Source organism: Atheta coriaria, unplaced genomic scaffold, assembly GCF_025399875.1.
Source record: "Atheta coriaria isolate IRGN ID8LTWV9N9 unplaced genomic scaffold, Caltech_Dcor_3.1 hic_scaffold_9_pilon, whole genome shotgun sequence".
NCBI lineage: Eukaryota > Metazoa > Arthropoda > Insecta > Coleoptera > Staphylinidae > Dalotia > Dalotia coriaria.
In genome coordinates, this window is record NW_027045451.1 from 8,378,048 (window position 1) to 8,401,719 (window position 23,672).

Sequence of the window (23,672 nt, forward strand, 5' to 3'; positions counted from 1 at the left end):
CGCTGGACTTCTCCGGCGATGACTACACCACGATGGTGGATCCCAATGCGGTGATGCCAATCATCAGCAGTATTTCAGCGAATACGCGATCACCGTCGCCATCGCTGAAAGAAAGTCATTTAACGTTTTCTCCGGCTAGTATTAAACCAAACGGCATTAGCGTGAAAACCGAGGTAGCGGCTGTAAAAAAAGATCTGATTAAGAAGTTAGACGACGGTAACATCACTACATTTAAATTAGGCGAACGTCCTTCGATTAAAATCGACAAACCACAAACTATTAATGTTGTCAATGCAGTCATAAATAGAAACGTAGGTACGCAACATTTTATCAAAAAGAGCGCGACAGGACCGATTATCAACACCATCAAGAAAGTTACTCCGATCATCTCGAAGGGGATTGTTAAAGTCACAAAACACCTTTACTTTCGTTTCGAAATACAGTCGGTGGTAGGCAGATAGCGAGTCCGGTGACAGTTGCGCAGTTGGCGAATTTAGGCCAGGTGCGCACAATCAGCACAGCGCCCGTAAACCACACGCGGAAACAACAGTTTAACAACAATCGCATTTTCGCTGAAGATGTCAAACCCTTCCCGAAGCCGGCGTATAGCTATAGCTGTTTGATTGCAATGGCGTTGAAGAATTCCAAAACAGGCAGTCTGCCTGTGTCTGAGATTTACAACTTCATGTGTCGCCATTTTCCTTTCTTCAAAACAGCGCCAAATGGCTGGAAGAATTCGGTGCGGCACAATTTAAGCCTGAATAAATGTTTCGAAAAGATTGAGAAACCCGCGGTGAACGGTGCGCAGAGAAAGGGCTGCCTGTGGGCGATGAACGAGTCGAAGATCACCAAAATGGACGAAGAGGTGCAGAAGTGGAGTAAGAAGGACCCGTCAGCGATACGGCGCGCTATGTCAAACCCGAGCAATCTGGAGGCGCTGGAGCGAGGCGAATTGAAATTCTCCTGCAGTTACGAGAGCTATGAAGATAACTTTGGGGATTCGTGTGGGAGTGCCGAGAGTGACGGGTCGGAATATGAGTCCGAGATGGATACGACTCCGACCACGAAGATTATTCACGCGCAGCCACAGTACATTAATATTGCGAATATTAAGACGGAGCTTAAACAAGAGGTGGATGATGAAGAGGATGAGGAGGAAGAGGAGGAGACTGATGAGTTTGATGTGGAGGTTAGTTTTCTTTATTAAAAAAAAATTAAATTCGAATATTTAATTTTTGTTTGTTTGTTTAGGTTGCCGATTCATTATACGATGATGAAATCGTAGATGATGAAGACTCGGAGATCCTCCACATGGAAATGGCGCTTGCGCAGAAAGAGTTACTCGAGTATGATCCGTCGGTGCGGCGCCGGAAAAACATCTACATCATACAGAACTAACGTTTGCCCTCCACGCCGTAAAGACTTCTTAATTCTATAAGAAAATGCGCTAAGCAAGCAAACTAGTAGGATTTGTTAATTTGTAAGTTAAATTATTCGATTGTCATGCCAGCGGTGCGCCGCCACTGCTGCAGCCATGTTGTTTTAAACATGGCAGAGCGTGAAAGGGCGCGCCGGTGGCGTCGCATTTTTTCTTTAAAAAAAAAAACGAATATAAATAAGCGCCGCCCGCGATCGCTTTGTGCAGGCGCCGCTTATTTGCTGAAATGCTGTGTAAACGATGGTGATATAACAATTTTGGTTTCTGTACATATATTTCTAGCGCGTAAGGTTAGTTTGCCGAGCGGCCGCTATTGCGGCGATGACACTGCCATCTTGTCGGCGCAATGGCGGCCCGAACCTTTTCTCTCGGTGTCGAAGCAATGTGAAAAACACTACTTTAATTTAACTATTCAGTTACTATTTTTGATTATATTTTACATTTTACATTTGTTTGCGTTTTGACGATGCATGGAACACTGAAACAATCCACATTCGGGACCAGATTTGCGGAAGTCAGAAAAGTATGATATTAAGTTTTAACCCGTTGACACTTGATGACGACCACTGAAGTGGCAACGGGTTGACACACCAAATTCGGTGCTGTGCCGATGCCAAACACATTTTGTCACAGAAGAAAAACACCTAATTAGTTTTAAGGCATTGTATTTTCTATTTTCACCGTGGACTGATTATAATTAGTTAATTAAGTTTGCTGTCGTCTTGAAGATGAGAGATGCAAACATTTTAAACTAGCAGAATGCGAGGTATCTACAGGAAAATAAAAATTAGTGACTATAAAATAGAAGAGCGTCACTTGTAAAATATTATAAATGTATCTAATTTGTGCGTACATTGCTGAACTACTTACTAAAAAAAAAACAAGAGCAAATGTGCAGAGTGTGAATGGTGAAAAAATGTTTTGTATTGTTTAGTTTTATATATAGACGATAAGTAGAGAGTATATAAGCATAAGATTTTGTAATTTTACATAACAATTGTGAACACTGAGCGAAGGGGTAACACCGGTGCGTGATGAAAGGGACGCGTAGGAAATGTGAAACAATATTAGCTGTAACATAATGTGTACAAAATTAAGTTACTTAAGAATCTTTCCATCTATATTTGGATTGGGTGATCCATATGTGACGTTGTGAATATGAGAATAGCGGAAAACTCAAAATGAATAAAAAATTTAAAGTTGTGATTTTTTTGATACTGAATAATTATTGTGTTTTATTTCACAATTCACAATTAGTTTACGCACTGAAATAACAAAAACCGCTGAAATGTAAGCACAATTCTAGAAAATTAATGTTTTAATAGGAAAATCAATATGCCGATGTATTTATTAGTCATTCAAACGTCTGAAAGTTCAAAGGTTGCCCAACTTGATTATGGACAATCGTATTCGCAACTTTTTTAAACCCTGATAATTTTAGCTTCTGCGTAGTATGTGGAATGACTAATATTGCTTCGGAATCCATTAAACCTTAATCTGATTATTCTATTTTTAGAATTTATGTCTTATAAAACTTGATTTACAATTTATACAAAAGTTTTTAAACAAATATATTAGATGGCGCTGCATTCACACTTCCATTACGCCACTCTCAGACGTTCAATATTATTGTTCAATCATTTTCTTGTGTTTTATGAAGTAAATCGTATGATTGTGCAAAATATTGATGAAATATAATGTTGGCCTGAGTTAGGCTTGTATTAAGGCGGGTACGATTGAAGGACGAACAGCGGTTTGCGAATTGTTCTTGGCCGACCTCTTCCTGAAGTGGTGGAAGTAGCGGACTGCTGTTTTGCCCCAGTGCCCCCCCTGCAGTGTCGCTGTAGCGAGCGCGTAGTAGTAGAAGTTTCGCGGTGCGCAAGGTGCAGGTTGGTCCGTTCCGTGCGCGTTGTTGGTGTTTTTTTGGGTCTCGCCCGCGATCGCCAAGTTGAACATTGGAAGTTGGAATCTGTCCGGGCGTTGCGTGCACCGTTCAACACGCGCGCAGCTCTATTCCACCGACCATTGCGAGCGCGGATTAGCGATAGCGAGACGTTGCGGACGAGCTAGAAAAACGCGCTAACGGCGAAACCGAACAGTTGTGCACGATCATTGTCGTAGTTCGCGTGTGACGGCTCGCCTACTTTCTCCTAGCGACAACGAAACATCCCAAGTGCTAACAAGATGAACGCAATACGGATCGCCCTCTGCGTTGTCCTGCTCACAGGTAATACGCTCTAGAATATCGCACGAATACCGTTTACCGTTCGCAAACAGGAAGTGCAAAAAAGGGGTGCCGATTGTCGATTGTTTGTATGCTCGCGCGGAGAACAAACAAGTGCGGTGTGTGTGTGGGGTTTTCGCACAGGTTGAGTCATTGCAAACCGTCGTTTGTTTTCCCTTTGGCGTGCTGCGCGCAAAGATGGATTCAAATGCGATTTGCGATTCGCGATGCATTTCATCGATTTTCTCGCGAGCGCCCAGTCCAAGGCCTTGTTTGTACACACCGCGCCAGATTCGGTGCCCGAATCTGTGCCACCGCTGGCATTTGCGAACGTGTGAAACGCTAATTTCCTTCGTGGCAAATTGTTGCCATTGCCAACCGCGGGCAGAAATAATTGTCGTAACTCGTTATCGTGCGTGTGCAAGGGTTCGGACGGCGAGCGCGCGGATTCATTGCGCCGCGCTGATTTATCTTCCTCTGCTTTGTCGCTGATCGGTGTCGTCGTCATTTAATCATCCTCGCATTGTGTGTGCTCGCTTGACTCAACTTCGTTTGCTCAAATAATCCCGTATGCCACATTTGGTCACATCGAACAACCACGCTCGTGTTTCATTTGTTTATTTTTCCATGTACATCTCGAACGTTTGAAGGTCGAACTAGGTTTTTGCGTGTGCAAATGTGATTTGCACGTCTAATTTGTGTAAACAAGTTATCTGATATCAAAATTACCCAGAAATTGTTATTCACGTTGTTACACTGCTCTACATTTATCAGACAATTCACGCGGCAGACGTTAAACCGCATGAATAATTGAATTTAAAGAAGCTTTTAACGTCACTGCCGTAAATTTATGAACAATGTACGAGTAATGAGATTAATAACTGTTTGCCACGCAAATTAGGAGAGAGCATTTAATGTTTCAGATGTGATTGCGATGTGGAAATGCATTCGGAGTGCAATCATTTTGAACAACTTTGAATGTTGAATAATTAACACATGTGACGTGCTTCAACATGCTATCAAACCGGTTGCACACAAATCAACATTATTTACCTTTCGATAATAACTCTGAATCAATATTTCATAATATTTGCGAATAACTGCTACTCTAATCGTTATCTTAAGTGTGTATCATCATATTTAGTAAATACCTGCATAACTACCACGTAAAGCAAAGTTACAGCAAAGCTGAGGTTGTTGTATTATTGTAAAGTGTTTACTTGCATGTTGATTCACATCCTCTTTCAACAAACAGTAATGAATCATAATTATCAACGATAATCAACCATATTTATTATCGAATTATAGGTTGTGCACTCGCCCAAAGCGACAATAACCTCAACCTGGATTCTGTGAAGCAACAAATTCCCGGATTGAATATCGACGAAGCCAGCTTGCCGAACAAGGAGGAAGTCGAGAAAGTCCTCAAGGAAAAATGCGAGAAAAATGGCGGAGCAGGCACTTATGAAGATATTCTCGTAAGTTAACACTTAAAATAAACAGGTTTTAATAGTTTTTACTAACATAAAACATGTTTAATGTCCAGGCTTCCAAAGATAAAGTTCAGGAATGTCTCACCAGTCACCTGAACCAAACGCAAATCATGGAGGAATTGGAGGAGGCGAAGAAAGACGGCTCCATGGATGATATCTTCGGCAAATACTGCAAGAAACGTGAGGAGATTCTCAGCTGCGTGACCGATGTCACCAATAAGGTGGAAAAATGCCTCGAACCAGTTGAAAAAGACAACATGAAACTCGTCCTCAACATAACGCAAAACCTCATCGACTTCGTCTGCTTCAAGGACGGCGATCGATTGGCGAGTAAGTGGATTATATTCACTTTAATTCTAATTTCCTGTATTACTCCGCGGTGTGCTTACGGCTAATTAATGGCTCTTTAATCGATTATTTTAGTGTTTGTCGCCGAGGGAGGTTTCGAGTGTCTGCAGTCTCATAAAGAGGCGCTGCAGGACTGCGCCAATAACACAATCGCGCAACGTATCCCCAAGGACTTGTCCATTACCAACCTTCCGTTGTTAACCTTCAAGGGCGAAACCCAATGCGCGTAAGTCTCGTATACAGTGTTGCCGTGTTTAATCATAACTTTGAGGTTATGTTTCATCTATAGCGACATGGCCGAGCTGCAGGAATGCGCCGTGGTGGTGCTCGAGAAGTGCGAGAACAACACGCCGGCGAACATAGTCGAGGCGTTGTTCAAGTTCATCAAGAAGGTCAGCCCGTGCAAGGACTGGAAGCGCGGGGAGCCGATGCCGCAGCGTAAGTTGGAATCAAGCAATTCCTCTCCGACAATCTATGCAAGCTTCTACGCATTAGTTTTCACTCTCGTCGTGAGCCTGCGTTTGATGTAGGAGTTTATTTACATTTAGCATAACACATTCACACCTAAGTAGGGAAAGGTATACAAGGCATGACAATAGATACATTATCTCTAAACACACACACACTCCACATACACTTCAAATTAATTTATATCCGCCATTTTGCATCCACTGTGCGTAGCGAGAATTTTGTACGCGGGCATTGCATACGATTGTGAAGGCGAGTGAAAGAAGAAATCAAGACAATGTAATTTGTGATACAACTGGTTCCCATTTTTTCCATATCTCTATATATATCTAGTTGAAATGATTTTGTTTGTGTTGTCTTCATTTTAATATTGTTTTAGAAAACAGTGTTACGTAAATATTTTCTTATGATACTTTGTTTTTAATTTTTATATCTATATTAATATCGAACCAAAAACGAGACAGAAACCAATGAATGCAATAAACATGAACAAAATGCAACCATATATATTCTGCCTTTTGAACTTCGTTCTACGTGCATGGCTATAGTGACGTGTTTAATGATACTTATTCGCGTTTTCTGTGTGGACACACTGTGTGTTGAACTTTGGCATGCACCACTACCAGCACACGTGCACAATGTAATCCTGTTTATCTAATCTTTTCTTCCCTTTGTGTGGATCTCTAATCAGCATAATCGAATTTAATCAATTAGTTGTGCTTACGATGTGTGTATTGACAATTGACGATCGCGTAATTTCATCATTTCATCAGCGACAATATGTTGACCTTTGTACCCTTGTATTTATTCACCGTCTTACCGAATGCGATGCAAATGAACAGAAAAATATTAATAACACGTTGTTGTGGTTGCATGCGGTTATGACGAGCAATATTTAATCAATGCACGCACGCATCTATTACTTTTGCTCGGCGGCCATTTTGGTTTCTTATTTATAACTGTCATTGCGCACATGCAATACTATGATGTATGATTCATGTTTATTAATGTTTTTTTTTCTGTGAGTGTGTCGTGTGCGTTACTTCTATAGCTTTGTTAGTTGATTATTGTTAATCAAAACTTCCATTGTTGCTTACGTCTTATCGTTGTGTGCGTTCCGTAGGCAAGTCGCGCACGTCCGAAACGGCGATCAGTGCTGCCAACTTCAACGTTCTCGACTCGCAGCAGATTATCGGAAATAAGGTGAAGCGCAGTCAGTCCGTGGACTTCACGTCGGTGGACAACTTCCGCGACAAGTGCAACAAGTATGCCGGACCTAGTGCTTTCAACGACTTATCTGTAAGTTTACTAGTTGTGTTGTGTTATGTTGTGTTGTGTGACGGCCATTTTGTTTATAATGGTTGGTATTGCTCACTTTTGACATGTTGATTTTTGTTTAGCAATCTGTGAACGAAACAAAACTTTGTATCCAAACTTTACTGCGGCAACAAAATGCTTGCGAATTGCTGGTCAGCGATGGCAAGAAGTGCGTTAGTCGCACGGCGAACAAATTACGCGTTTGCCTGCCGCCGCAAGAGAGTTACCTGCCCGCGTTTGCGATCGCGAGCGTTGACAACGGACTGGATTACTTATGCAAGAACAACGGATACAACTACAATCGTGAGTGCTGCATTATTTTTAATCTCATTAGGGCTAAAATCTAATCTGCGGATAATCTATTTTTTGTGATATACTAATATTTGATGTCATTAATGTATGTTGGGTTGCAGGCTTCCTCAGTGGTCTTCCTTGTATGATTTCCAGCCAATATGGCCACGAACTGAGTGCTTGCATGGCCAACACCAAAACACGTAGAACTTCAAATAATCCCATCGTTTCTAAAACGGAGTTATGCGAGTAAGTAAACTTTAAATGAATGGCTATCATTGTGCAAATGATGTCATTTAATATTTAACTTACGATTTTATAGGGATATGGATAAAGTAAAGATTTGCCTTTCGACATACATCTCAAACCGCTGTTCACATATGAGAGATTTGAAGGAGGTGACGATGGGCCTGCTGGAAGCTGTGAAAGATCCGTGCGCCGGATGCTCGATATACTCCAATGGCATTCTGCTACTCAGCGCGCTTGCGCTGTACTTGTACACGCGCAATAACGCCTACATTTCCGAGTAGACGCCGCTCTTTTTGCCCCGTCATAGTTTGTTTCCGTGTTTCAACTGATTACACTTTTCATCCGAGCGATTATTCACACACTGCCACTTGGTTAAAGGTTTAAGCGATTGCCGAAGAACAAACATAATAGCGAACTGTGTTAACAACTGTAGCGCGAGCGGAACAGTTACCAAAAATGTCCAAAGAAAGATGGCGGACGGCAGGCGGAACACACAAAACGGAACAAAAATTTAACGTTTAACGACAATGTAAATATGTTACACATTAGCGCGTCCCTCGCTCGCCCGCTGTACATATGATTCATTTACGCATTGAATTTTCGTGTCGAATACGCATTCTTAGAGGCTGACACAGTGGTAGGCAACCGTAGATGAGCAGTTAAACAAGTGTAACAAGTGGTAATCACATTAGATCTGCATATTAGGCAACATTAATCAAAATGTTCATGAGTGAGACACACACACACAGAAAGGGGAAATTGTTCATATACATTGTTTAAACTTCTTTTTATCATGTTACATCTTTTCATTCCGGAGTGCGCGTTGACGTTAGGCAACTTTCAATACACCGATGGACAATACCAGAGCAGCACGTGTCAAACACATAAAACAAAAGTTGTCTAACGTTTTACAAGCACACAACATGCTCGATAGCCTTTTTCTCATCAACATTCGCGCATCGTTTCGTCGCGTTTCGCGTAGATAGCAAATTTAACCGTACAATGTTCGTGAAGTAAGTAACCGTAAACAGTTGTATTTAAATTAAGTATTGACAATTTCAATCGTTACCAATACGTACACCACACACAGCAAGACACAACACACAGAACATACATAAAATCACAGAAACAAACAAAACAAAATGGCTACCTGAACTTGTAATAAAAACTAGGGAATTATTTGCGTCGCGCCCAGACTTTTCCATTCTGTACGCCGTGCCAACATGTTTCGGAACAATTTATGCTCGTTTTTCGATGCGCATTTTATTCGCCACGCCAAATTGAATCCAGCTCAGACTTAACTTTTCGCCGCGGCGCGCATAATTCCCGTTTGTGAAATGCTTGAGAAACACACGAAGTATTTACGATTTAAGGTGAACTAATGGATCAAACTATGTTAAAATAATAACTATCGATAAGTAAATGAAATTTAACGAAGCTCTAGCAAGGTCGTCGTAGAAAACCACAAAAAAATGAAGCAAATAATCGAACGAATTGAATTGAAAAGTTGAAAATTTTAAATTCTATCAAAATGTTTTGTTACCTTCGGACGCTCCACGTCTGCATTGAATTTTATGAATTAGAGTTTTAAATTATTGAGAAAAATGAAATGCATTGAATAACTATTAGACTGTTCTATATACAGGATGTTCGGCGAAAATTGTACATTTGAAAAATGCACGATTTTCGTCGAAGATTCGAATTTATATATTTAAATATTTAAGAATTGATGAAAAATTACCGTATATTATAAATATATATTTAAACACTTCACTATAGTGAATGCGAATGCGTACGCGAGAAAGAGAGGACAGAGTAGGAATTATTTTTGAACATTTTAAGCAGAGCGACACAACGTAGCAGTGTATCGATAAAACGATAAATAATGTTAGCCGTTTAACTAAGATTTAACTATTTAGATGAGAAGAACTAATAATTGTGGTCTACCAAAATACATTTACACATTAAAATCCCGAAAGAAGCTTAGGAAAAGCAAAAATCTATTTAATTATAAGTTACATTTACAGTTAGTTGCAGTTTTCATACGATTGAATAAGCCTATGTAATAATTATAATTGTAATCAAGCACACACGTTAATTATGATGGAACTGTGTGGATAAAGTTGTGAGCTACTTTTAGTCAGAGAACTTCTGGTTGTGTTAGGTTAGGTGTTTAAAACTTTTATTGTCTAGTTGAGTCTACTTATTTTAATTTGCTCAAATTTTATTTTTTGTTCTTTTTTTTTGTAATGTTAATTGTTATGTGCACAGGTTCAGTATTACTGCTTGATTTCTATTAAATCTATTGAATACAATTAACTATGCAACCATAAACACACTTTACACATGAAAGACCAGTATTGTAAATACACACACGCAGACACACACACGACTAACGAAAACAGTAAAATGGTACAAACGACTACAGATATTACATGAAATCCGATGATGTTGTGATGATATTGTAATGTGACGTTTTGTTTCGAAGGCGTAAGAGACCGTAAACTAATATAATCAAAGATAATCGACCTATCAATTTTTATTGGGTGCTTATACTCCTTTAAGATAGGCAACTTATTTTGCTCTTATATCCTGTGTTTTTATATCAACTTGCACTGAAAAACAAATTTTCCATAGAAATACGCTATTTGAGTTTATTTTTATGCTTGAACTCTGTCTGTTAAGTGATTTATTTGCTTAAGAGCATGAATTTTACAACTTTTTCAAGTATTTTTCATAGAAATATACTTGATTTTAACACTATAGGCAACCTACATTACATATAATACAATTACGCATGTTTTTTTCTTTCTTTTACGTAAAACCTGAATGAACAGTAAAAATTTATAGTGAAAAATATTAAAAACGTATCTACAACAATAAAAACCGTGAAGTTAAAATAGAATTCTGTGAATTTAGTTCAGAAATATTCTATGAATCACTTCTTTGACAATGCTGCCACAACTCGCGGTGGCGCCATCCGGAACCACGGATCTTCTGAATGTGAAATTGTAGACAATCGCAAGCGAGTTAAACCGTAAACGCAAGAGTACGCAGGAGTACGCGAGCAGGTGTCCGCTCCCCTCGTACCCGTCGCGCAGCACGCGAGCGTCGCGACTCGCCGACAAAGCACACAAGTCCTCCCGACACACATGAGCGCAAAGGACGCCGCACGTAAACAGTAAGATGGCGGCGTGAGTGCATCCATGCGTCGTGTGCGGCAGTGTGTTTATCAGTGAAAATCCGCCTGAACAACGTGGAAATTCATCTCGCAACAACGCATAACCCACGAGGTGAGTGTATATCTTTCAATCGCATACAATTATCGCGTGGTTTAATTCATCGCATGCCTATAACGTGCGAAAAACCGTCGCGCCGACCGCGGTGTTTTATCCTGTAGCGAGTCTACTATCGCGTCCGTGCGCAGCGCGCAAGGAGCCGAGCTCACTTCGGCTCCAGCCTCGGCCGCGTCCACACCGTGCGCTGTTGTGTCTCGCGCGTTGTTGCTTGTGTGCTGCGTTTTTAAATACCTGTCTTGAGTCATTGCACCTTCCCCGCTCGAGAGCGCACTCCGGGCAACTGGGCGCAAGAAGTGAACGCCAACCGAACGCGCAGCCGAGAAGTTTGCGCTACACGCGATACCTGTTAATCTTTCGTGCGACGGGACGTAATCTTGCGGAAAAGTTGTTGATCCTGTTTGATTTACACGCGAGGACTTGCCGGAGTGATAAATCACGAGGAAAACAAGCCAAAGTGTGTTTCCAATTGGATTTCTAACATTTTACATAACCATTGTGCTTGATTTGTTTTATTTTTGTGTTTGGAAGTTTTCAAAATCACCCCTAGTGAGAGGTTTTGCACCGGTGCGTTAATTAAATCACCTTTATTTGGGCAGAGTATAGACCAGCTGAACAGCACTTGTCGGTGAGTCATCGCCAACCACGTTTTACTTCCCTCTAGAAGTTCAGAAAGTGTACGCGGTGTAAACAGATCTCCTTAAGGGTTGATTGTTTGCCAACAGACGGTACTTGATCTGCTGTTAACCATATGGCTTCGGCGCTTTTAATTAATTTCGTTTTTAAGGTTTTACATGACAAATTCATCCATTCAGCTGTTTTTTTCTTTTTATTTTCATCCTGACACATTGTTATTCCACCCCATGAGTTGGCGAGTATGTGAGGATTACACTTGTGTGATCACACGTGATATATCCTCAATATTCGAACAATGCTCTTTTGTTTTAACGCGCAACCCCGTGTTTCTATTGTTTTATCTCGTCTCAGCAAGAATAGCGCTTGTCACGCGTTGTCAACCCTTTTGTAAGGGTTTTAGGGATTGCTTCGGGATTTCAATTATTCCAGTAGTAGTTTTTTGTATTACTCAAAGGAGTAATATTTCATAGTTATGGATGATACTAATGGTTTTTCGAAATGCAGAAAACTATAATGCATATATCTCGATAAATGTGAAAAGTTTGGGATAGGGCCCGACTATCCCAATGAAGCGTGTCCTGGCGGTGGTTTTTTCTGAGGGTGGTGTAACGCAATATCGAATATTGTGCAGTTGTGCACACACTGTGTATGAATGTTTCAATGTAGATACACGAGACGGGATTTTCACCCCACGGGCCGAAAGTTGTTGGGGGAGTTTTTGACCTCAGCAACCCCTCATTCCGCAAATTCACGTCAGGCACGCTCCCCGAGCCTTTGGACGTGTTTTTTTCGAGACAAATGATCAGGGGATGAGTTTACTCATAGAGTACAAGTTGATATTACTGATTGTATTACTGATTTTTCTTGAACAGAATGAAAAGTTATAACATAACAAAGTTACAAATTTAAATTTTCAGTAAAAATCTTTTTGATTAATTTAAATTACAAAAAATCGCGTGGGTCACACCACAACCCTCAGTCTAGACGCGTCCGATTCAAAGAGCAAAAAATGTTTGTCCGAGCCATTCATTAACGTTGCACTGTGCGTTCTGCTCGCTGATGTGGTTTTAACATTTTAATAGGGTTTGATTAACCCGTGAGACGGGTTCATGCGTTTTCCTCGCCGGGTTCACCTTACAATCTCACATTGTTTACTTTTCTACGCTTGAATAATGTGACTGTGTGTAGGCACTTCCTCGTGCTGCGCGAAGACCGTGAACATGAAGAGTCCCACGCTCTTGTTCGTACTTTACATTATAATATTACGTGTTATTACATAGATAAATATAAAAAAAGAAAAAGAAACGCATTCTTACAACCAGTAAAATTATAGTATACTATTAATTTTAATTTTTTATATTTTCGAGAATTTTGTGTTAAATTAATCTTTTGTTGTTTCTTTGGTAAGTAATCGAGTAGTAGGCTATTAGAAATTGTATATGGTATGAAACACCGTTTGAGAAATTTGTCTCAACGGGGAATTTCTCTTGTTTTGCTTGTTGTTTCACGCCGGCGTCGCCGGCGATCAGTAAGTTCAACAAACTCGGACGTTGTCGTAAATTACTTAATTAGCGATCTGGCGTACGCGTATATCTCGTATATCTCGCGATTGCATGTGATTAAGGCGGAGGAGATGTATGCAAATATCGCTACCGCTTGTATATCTCCAACACAACTCGATAGCGCATCGAATTCCGATCGTAGAATTCGATCTGCAAGGCAAATATTCAATTAAAAGTGAAATAACATTCCAGCGAGAAATTCACACATTTATTACAAAATAATTGAGTTATCACCATGGAAAAAACTCAAGCAATCTCTCACCCTAATGACATTTATGGAATTCTATTAAAGCAGTGTAACTGCTTGTTGGATGTAATAATTCGATTACTCTGCCATAGTCGCCCTCGGATGCAGTTCATGTTCCGTCGATATGGGCGATAACTTAGAATAATATAAGCTAAGTGATGTATTTATTGGACGTGTTTTCGAGAATTTGGAATATCCGTTTATTGCCCGGCGGTTCCACATCCTAATTTCCTGCATTCAGACTCACCGAATTATTGATGACACTTTATTACCTCCATTAGCTTTTCCTTCACCAGCGAGAATTGTAATATTCCTAAAAGCGTAACGCTGCATCCGCACAAAGTAATTAATTGCATGTACACGTAATTGTAGGGTGTTACTCAAATTAATTATTCAAGTGGTGGAAATGTGCGAATGTGCAAACCACCTGTGACACTTTTTTAAACTGTAGGTACGCTGCATGTTGAAATTAGTTTTACATTTGCACTGCGCGCACAAAAGCGAAATGCAATTTCCTGCACTTTGTGTGTTACGCCGCCTTTGACGGCTTTTGTCACTGGTGCCGGGTAATATATCCATGTGAACATTTTATTGTGGAAAAAATCGTGCACAAGTGTTTAATACTTGGACTTTATTTTATTTTGGATGAAACGTCTTTGTCTGTGCTGTATTAGAGTAACAACAATTCCGGGTTTATTGTTATTATTATCTCGTCTTGCGAGTGTTTTCCGCGTTCGGGCTTTTATAAGTTTTATGGCAAAACCCTTTTTGCGCAGCATTGGGGCTTTTATCACCATATTTTTTTCCGCTGCCGGTGAACAAAGCGATGTGCGCGTCATTCGGTCAAGTGTCGCGGTGGTATCCTGCGAATCCGGCTGCTTCTGCGGCCGGTACCGATATAATAAAGCGGGCGCGTTCAGCAGGACACAGGGCAATGGCGCGGGCGATAAAAATACGAAATGAAAGGAATAAAAGCAGCGACAGAAACGTCAGGCTTTTGTGTGCGATGGTTTCGAGGAAAGACATTTCCTGCTGGAAATGCTTTGCCAACGGACAACCATTTTGGATTTAGGATTATACAAGGTGAAAAAATTTATGAAAAAATGTTATATTATATTTCCGGTTGAGTTATAAATTTTATTAAAAAAAAATGATGAACGGTACGAGTGATGTGATAGCTTCCTGTTTATTTATTGTTACATTAGTGATGTTATTGTAGAAGAAAAATATTCTATAATTCTGAAGCATTCCTATGTAATAGATGTAAAACATGAAAAATTGATTTTCCTCCCGCAAAGAACTTGAACTAAATCGCCTTAACAGGAGAACTAGAAATTCACATTCATTGTAAACCTTAAGCGTACGCCGAATCACAATGGTGGCTGATAAAAAAAGGGCTTCGCAGATGATTCCGAACATTTTCTAGCATAACGATTTTACGCTCCAACTGCGCGCTCCGAATCCGCCTCGCTCTCTGTGGCAAATTGAATGACGCCAACTCTTTTGCTCTTCCTGGCCGTCTCCGCGACTGATTCTTAAATAGACAGGTGATTGGTATTTTTGTTGCTTCTCTCCGAAGACTTTTAACTCTGCTAGATATGCGACCTGCTTCATTGCTTCGGCTCGCTTCACTTATTTAAGTTATTTCTCATCGCGCGCGCGAGTTCCACTTCGTATGCCTGAATACACTCAGCGTATAACTCGTAAATTCACTCCATGCGGCTGTCGCTTTTCCTCGAAGTAACGTCGCGCACAAATTGCCGCAAATTGAGGAATCTAGAGAAACATCGAAGACGTGTGATTACTGTTTTCATCCGCGTTGAAGACTTAAGATATGACTTAAGTAAAATATCAAACGATTCCTAAGCTACTTGTAAGTGCGGTTTCATGTTCATCAGGTAATTGCTATCTACCGTTTGCAGATGATTACAAAAATTTCAGTCATAAAATTATTTGTCTCTTAACATTTACACGTTTTCTTGAAATTGAAACAGAATTACTTTAATGGCACGTAAAATAATTGTACATGAAGTAACAATTAAAAAAGCGTGTGATTAATTGCTGTGAATAATGAATTTATGAGTTTACAGCGGCGCACGCTTGATTAAACTGATCAATCAATGCGATTCCGAACTAATGAGCATTGCGGACGTTTGCAAGTTGGAAAACGTGCGGAATTTCCACCCGGAATCGTGCGCTAAGCTTCGGTTTATCTCTAATTTTCTGCGCTAAACTTCTGGTTTCCAGCCGGGGTCGGACGCGATTTTACAGTTGATTAATAAATTAACCACGAATCAATTTAAACCGGCACAACGTTAATCGAGTGAACGAATGAGTTTCGGTTGGACAATTCTGCTAAGCAGCTCAGCGAACGAACAAAACGTTTCATTAACTTCTCTTCGCTTAGTTTATTTTGACATTTTTGCGAAGCTGGTGTGTAAAATTTATATAGTTTATAAATGATTAGATACTCGCGGCTAAGAGTTGAGATTTTCCACAGCACGATTTCCCGCCGCACGCTCACCGGTACACCTGCATGCAATTTGTGTAATTTTCACGCGTTTCCTGGAAATTTATTAACTTAATGACGCCGATGGCGTGGCGCGTCCATTACTGCACTCTGCACTATATATACCTTTCGACACTCGACGCCTCGACTCTTTCTCTTTAATCTGCTTTAATTTGGATGTAATTTCATCAGCGGTAACAACAGCAAAACAACGCTGGAAATGTGCTCGGCGTGCCCACATAGCAAACTAGTGCGAAAGGTTTTTAATGCTTGATCTTGCGCGATTCTTAACTTTAAATACGCTTCAAAGTACGTGTTGCTATGCTTTAATTACGTTTTGTTAAATACTAAAAGAGCTACAGGCTCACCGTTCGCGTTTGTGTAATTATTATTTTCTTTCTTCGCGTTAAGCGCACGTAATGTGAACCACTTTACAAGAAACGTAATTTTTATGAGTCACGAATATTTGTGGAAATTGTTGGAAAGTTGGCATTTTTCAGCAGTATTTTTATCTTTTATCAGAAATTTTTGCTGAAATTTTCATGACTCTTGAAAATAATCATTTCTACAATTGTTTAAATGTTCATAACGGGCAAGGACATAAAGATAACGTTTCATAAGGAAATATTTCTTGTTTCTTTAATAACTATGTTTAAAGTAATTTTTTTACTTCTCTAATTACAATCACGTCTTAAATTTCCTCATTTGTAAACGCGATACAAACGTCTTGTTGCACAATGCGCCAAACTGCGTGTCTAAACGTCTAATTTTACGCTGTTTTACACTGTTTTTTATCGATGCACTTTTTTCGACGGTACTTTCATCATGTAAATCTTTGTATCTTTGCATGTTGTACAAGATATTAATCAGTAAAGAAAATTTCGTTTAAAAGTGGACACACAATATTATTTATTAAGTATTGTTTTACGATTGTTTAATAGAAATACATAATTGAAAACGAAGTGAAATTACAACTTTCCAATCTACGCTTTATTGCAAATCGTTAATTTATGTTATTCCTAATACCTACTTGGAAAAACATTGTAAAAGAAAAACACAAACATTTTTACGTGTGTCAAAAACTTTCGAAACGAATGCACCGGCAATGATTCCAAATCACTTGTTTTCTTTACTAGAAAATCGCCCAAGACCCAAGTGAATGTATCGCCAATATCTACTTCTGGAGTGACTTTTAAAGTGATTGAGTAAATCTCCTATTGAGTGCGTACACACTCTAAAAGGTAATTACACAAACATGTAAATTGGTTAATTGCACATTTATTCCACTCGGCTATCCGCGCTTGTACTAAATTCAATTTAAACCGTGCAATTACCAACCGCATATCTCATATTATCCGCATATATCATAAATTAATAAATTAATAAATGAGTATCGGTTTTTGATTAGTTATAAATTGCTTTGGATTCGAGAACACATCGGCGTCGAAACTCATTAACGTTTTTGTTACAAGCGGTACGCTTCTTGTATTTATTGAGTTTTCGATAAATCCACGTTTTATTGCTGTTTGCATTAGCGGCGTGTGCACTGGCGCAAGAAGCTGTATGTTTCCCGCAACAACGGTCGCGATTGAAAGTAGGCAATTAGCATTTGGTTCTTAATCATAAGCAATAATTCCAGGATTTTAAATTTGATTTAAAAACTTTTAGTGCAAATGTTTTTGGTTCTTTTGGGCAAAAATAATTTAACTGTACAGATAATAATAACTGTGTTGAATACTATTCTTTATTCACGCTTTTATTCAACACAGGTGTGCAGACGTATTACTTTCGTAATTAATTTTAAATTAAAATTACTATTATATAGCATAAATGAATTATGGCCCTTGAAATTGTTAATACCTGCATTCCACTTAGTTCATGCTAGATCTCATGGTAATTGCATGCTTGCGATTACAATATATTCACATCAAATGCAATTTTCGTAAAATCTCAGCCTCTGTGCATTTGCGTAATAAGTTGCGCTGCATTCAAGTTAATAAGTCGTAACTAATCCGTAAAGACACTACCGAGTGTAGTAACCAATGCAATAAACTATATTTCATGCTGGCATTCTAAGCAAACACGAGTGACATTTAAAATGTTTCAATATTGTTCTATCTTGCTGAGAATTAGAAATAAATTCGTTGTGTGTATGTGAAGGAAAGTTTATTCAAATATATTGCACCATTAGCAATTATTTGCATTTAACCGCAATACACGTAATGAACATTTGAATCGAATGTTTATTAGCATAACATTTTGGTACTCGCAACGCGTTTTAATCGATTCTAGAGTGCGTGCGGCTTTTAAGACATAACGCGCACTCAAGCAACACGAATTAGGGTGACTTTCGGTAATAATTTACCTGTTATCTATGATAATATTGGCAATAACTACACATTAAAGGCTTTACGTCGCTGTCGTTTCCGGGTTGCTTGGAGTATTATTTACGGAGAATATAGCCGGCCTGCGTACCGGAAATATCTCATAATGGCGCCTCCACCATTACCGCTTCCAACCCCAGTCGCATATTCTCGTTATTGGAAATTTCGAATACCTGACGTACCATTTGCCCATCTTATGAAATACTCCTATACATTTTCTGCTGGAGAATTTATTTATATGTAAATAATTTATTTTTCTACCGAAACTCATTAAGACCGGTTGCTAAAAGCTGCACATTTGGTGGAGTTGTGCATGTGCGCGGCGCTCTGGTCGGCAGAGATAAAGTTAATTTTAATTAAATCGTTCCGCGATAGCGTTAATTCAAAGCCCGTGCATTTTAACGAAGCAGAAGGAATCTTTGGCGCTCGTCGCTTGCTACTTACGTATTCACCATTGAGGTGGGATTCAGGCGAGCATTCACGAACCGATTCGGTATTCATCAGTATGCGCTGCTTCTTTGCCGCTGGCTGCTATCTTGAATTGAAATTTACATTCCGATGGAATTCGGTACATTTTCTAGATATAGAGTTGTAGTAGTTTCATACGCTTTTATACACGTCCACTGCTTTGGAGTTTATTAATTAACATGAATCCGTGACGCGGAGGACGATTAATTTTAAGTTTAAAAACCAAAGAGGAAATTGAATTCAATCAAATAATTACTGATTAAATAAAGAACCTAAAAGACTCAAAATAAAATAACATTTTAAATGTTTGGATACAACTTGTAGTATTTGCAAATTCAGCTGTTGCAATGCGTTGAATATTAAACATTTAAACAGGCAGCAAGTAACTCGTTGTCGTCGCCGTCGTGAAGAGATAATCACGCAACATGCGCCCGTACGTCTTTCTTCTTTCATGATCAGCTTCATGAGATGCCATAGAAATGCAAGCAGAACATGTCGGGCTATTCATAGTAAGTAGCGTTAAGCAAGTGTATAAAGCAAACGAAGCGCATGCAGCAAACACAACAAAACTGAAAGAACTTTGCTGTGGTGGCTTAAGAAACATAGAAACAAACAGAATTAGGAATGCTCTGTTACCGCGTTTGCTTCCTTTCGCTGCTGTTGTGTATTCTGTGTTTGGAGCGCGTGTATTATGTTATAAATATGGAGTGGAGGTGAAACTCGAACTCGATGACGAGATGACGACGTTGAACTTGTATAAACTTCTTTCTTCTCTCGAGCCATGCTTCCAGTTTAGCAAAACAGCAAACTCTTGATATTTCATACAATTGCAGCGCGAGTCTGCCGAAGTGCGACTTCTTGGTATTCTATTTTTCTATCATAAACTCTGATACGATACGCGTTTATTATGTTGCGACGTGTTTCTTCACTTCTCGGCGTCTCGAGAACTGGTTCAACTTTATATTTCAACTTTTCCGTGCGCTGCAACTCGGCGGTTGGAGTTTTTTTTTTCCGTTGCATCAACATGTCATCATCAAATTTTTGTCTTTGTGTGTATTTTTTCTTCCGCTGAAGTTCAATTTCCTCTTAATAACCTAGGATGCCTTACAGTTTACATCGTGAGCTTACAGCTTACGTTGCAGTAACATAATCCCAGGATACGGTAAATCCTGCCAAAGCTCATTCGTGCGTTAGCTGCGAATTTTACCTCAAGCACACAAATAGTACAAAAAATATATAAATTTAGCTGAAAAAATCTCAGGAAGCCCCAAGCGGAATGTGCATAGAAGCGAACGCGAAAGCTCTTATGAACTTAAAATAAAAAGAGTTGAAATACTCTCTCGAAGAAATATCAAGGCATAAAAAGCGCAAAAATAGGTTGCGTGCACACTGCGCGGCAAGCGCACACTCTTCTGGTTGGTCTAATAGAAACTTGAAGAGTCTCGCGAGAATCAACCGAGTTCCCAAAGGTCTTCGTCTACCTTTACCTGTGTTCTGGCGCTGGCGTTTTACCTTTTACCTCTTCTTGCTCAGCCGCGAGCAAGTGAGGCGAGCGAGAGTCGACGGCAATTGCATAGTAATTTGATTTTTTTCTCAGGACTTCCCTCAAGGCTGTATGCATACAGTAAAAAAATGCAGGTGCATGCGTGTAGGCAATAGCGAATGTAATTTGCCGACGAGTCGTGCCGAAGAGCCACAAGTAGCTGCAAAAAATGTCAAAAAACAAGAAAAAATAAAATGAAAAAAAATTATTTTTTATCGTTAATTTTATTAGAATCCTCGAGTAATCAAAACAGGTAACGATTTGTTTTTGAAAGGTCTGCATCCCTTTCAAAAAAAGGTCGGCGAGTAATTACTCGCGCCGGTGATTTAGATTCGTTCCACTTGACCTGCTTTTTTATTTCTTCTGCTACCTTTCCAGCATCCATTCCATCTTACATTCGAAGGTAAGGTGCGTTTAGATTTATACATCGTTACGCCGCGCAAAGTCGTTGCGTTTTGGGCGATTTGGGTAACAAACGTCTCGAAAAACACCCCTCACGGGACGTGAGTTCCGCTCACTGCGATTTAATGCGCTCGCAGCGTGCACGACCGTACCGCCATCAAACACCATTATTACCACACGACGGTGGGTAATTAAAACGGACTTGATTGACACTTCGAACGCGCCGACCCAGACTCGCCGTGTTTTTGTTCTTCTGAAGATTCAGCAATTCGCGCAAAGTGAGTGTTATTAGACGTGCGCGCGCGCTAGGAAAGTTTTCGCTTCATTTCATTCACCGTAGCGGACGGACGCGAGAGTTTCCGTTATAATACCGCGGTTGTTAGCAAACAACCTGATGTAGCTATAAGTTTAAATTATTTATAGCCACGTTGAAATTTTCTCGTACCAAGAATTTCCTCTTAACTGTTTATTTCAATTACGGTGTGGTATGTACTGTGTGATTGTGAATGTTTTGGTTGTTGTTTCAGATCGAATTATGCCGCCCAGTTAACGATGCGGCTGCGCAATGACCGCCCACGCACCATTTCGACCAATGCGAACGCAAACACATCGAAGTAGGCGTAGCCTGCTGGGACTCACGGGGGCGGTGCTGGTATTACTCGCGTCGTTGCAATCATGCGCGTGCTACCTCCTGCTCGTCACCGAGGACCAACTACCCGGCGACCTCATCTTCGACGCGTCGGTGTACAAGCTGGGCTCCGAGCGCGATTACAAAATCAATTTGGAGCGCTCGGCGTCGTTCGTGTCGCGCCTCCTCCGGGTCGACCCGCACAACGGTCGCGTCTCGCTCAAACAACGACTGGAGTGCAACTCACTCTACTATCCGAATCTATTCACCGTGCACATAGACTCCACTTCGAATAGGCTGCGAGACATTGACTACTACAGTCTGCCGTTGAGGATATTCATCGTCGGCAAGGAATGTTCCAAAGATGCGGAGGAGGAGGAGGATTTGGAGGCGGAGTTTGGTTTAGAGGGTGGTTCCAGAAGCAGGAGGAGCATCACATACAATCCATTTCTGCATCGGGCGCATCCGAATGTAAGAACACGAATTACCGATGCGAAACAATGGATTTCGGAGACTTATGCGTCTTTTGCTATCCCGACTGCTGATAAATGGAGGAAGATCTGTTTGAGACAGTCGCAGTTTGTCAACTCTGTATCTGCATTTCTTCCGAGAACTATAGCGAAATCATGTGAGGTTGATTTCATTGATGTGAGCGATCGACGCTTTAAAATCGAACAGTCACAAGGTGACCTCGTCGCTGCTGAAGACGTCTGCATCAGGGAACCACTCTGGAAAGTTGTCATCTTTTTCACTACTCGGTGTAAAGATTCCAGAGTATTAGACTCTGACCACCGACTTAAGATTGTCTACCATCATCAAGTTTTTAATGATACTGATATCGCAAAGCGGGTTAGACGGGAACTACGTAATCAAAGCCCATTCTTTGAACAACATTTATACGTTGTAAGTGTACTGGAAGAATGTGAACCTGGAGTGGTTGTCACTACACTGAAAGCAAGAGATCCAGAAAACTCACCAGTCACATACTCAATGACATCCTTGCTGGATTCAAGGACACAGTCTATGTTTGACATCGATTCGAAGACGGGAATAGTCACTACCAAAGTGCAACTTGATCGCGAGTTGGTAGATGTGCACTATTTCCGAGTAACAGCGACTGATGACAGTTTTCCGCCGAGGAGTGGAACTAGCATGTTGCAGATAAACGTGTTGGATGCGAATGATCACACGCCTGCGTTCGAAATGAATGAATATGATGCTACGGTTAGGGAAGGTGTTAGTTTTGGAAGCACCGTGTTGACCCTGAAAGCAACTGATCAGGATATTGGGAAAAATGCGGAAGTGGAGTATGCTGTGCAGAGTGTTAATGGAGGTGGGATTAGTACTGCCGAAGAAGATAATAACGCGTTTAAAATCGATGCCAAGACTGGAGTGATTACGACTCGGACCAATTTGGATAGAGAGACAACTGAGGTTTACACGTTGATTGTTACTGCGACTGATCAAGCCACACCAGCTAGCGCAAGAAGAAGTGCAAGGTAAATAAAAACAAAAATGCATTTAAAATTGGTTGTTTATGTTTATGCTTGGTATTTTGCAGTGCGAGTGTTGTCATTCGAGTCCTTGATGATAATGATAACTACCCGCAGTTTTCGGAACGTGCCTACACAGCTACCGTCAACGAAGACATCAATTGGAATGAAAATCCTGTTGTTGCACATATCAAGTAAGTTATTATTTGGATTTTATTTTTAGGATTTATATAATTGCGGTTTTATTAAAATTAAAAAGGGCAACTGATGCTGACCAAGGGAACAACGCAGCTATTCGTTTCGCAATCATCGGGGGTAACACCCAAAGCCAGTTTACAATCGACAGTCTCACTGGAGATGTAACGCTCGTCAAACCATTGGATTACGAAACTATTCGTTCGTATAGATTGGTCATACGCGCACAAGATGGCGGAAGTCCAGCGAGAAGTAACACAACACAACTTTTAATAAATGTAAAAGACGTCAATGACAATGCGCCTCGATTTTACACATCACTTTTTCAAGAATCCGTGTCTGAAAGTGTGTCTACCGGCTATAGCATTGTTAAAGTTCAAGCGTACGATGCGGACGAAGGTCCCAACGCTGACATAAAATACACTATCGCTTCCCAGGACGCACAGGGTATGTCTACTGAAGATATTCCCTTGTCTGTTGA

At 40.3% G+C, this 23,672-nt stretch overlaps 3 protein-coding genes across 3 annotated transcripts in view; all 3 read left to right on the forward strand.

Moving 5' to 3' along the window:
• Positions 1–6: 6 nt before the first annotated feature.
• On the forward strand, positions 7–2,663 carry LOC135799346 (uncharacterized). The gene is given in 3 exon segments (XM_065312410.1): positions 7–408; positions 411–1,189; positions 1,252–2,663. Coding segments are annotated over 3 exon segments (1,302 nt in total). The 5' UTR covers positions 7–32; the 3' UTR covers positions 1,399–2,663.
• A 591-nt stretch (positions 2,664–3,254) lies between these two features.
• LOC135799345 (uncharacterized) lies at positions 3,255–10,356 on the forward strand. Its single transcript, XM_065312409.1, has 9 exons — positions 3,255–3,665; positions 4,971–5,140; positions 5,209–5,485; positions 5,579–5,729; positions 5,793–5,941; positions 7,095–7,270; positions 7,372–7,591; positions 7,702–7,828; positions 7,902–10,356. The coding sequence occupies exons 1-9, from the start codon at positions 3,623–3,625 to the stop codon at positions 8,107–8,109; spliced, it is 1,521 nt and encodes a 506-aa protein (XP_065168481.1). The 5' UTR covers positions 3,255–3,622; the 3' UTR covers positions 8,110–10,356.
• Positions 10,357–11,292: 936 nt separating this feature from the next.
• LOC135797917 (protocadherin-like wing polarity protein stan) overlaps positions 11,293–23,672 on the forward strand; it is a 22,318-nt gene continuing 9,938 nt past the window's right edge. The window contains 3 exon segments of the mRNA XM_065310498.1: positions 11,293–11,752; positions 21,403–23,002; positions 23,065–23,190. Coding sequence (XP_065166570.1) covers positions 21,441–23,002; positions 23,065–23,190 — 1,688 coding nt within the window. The 5' untranslated portion in view covers positions 11,293–11,752; positions 21,403–21,440.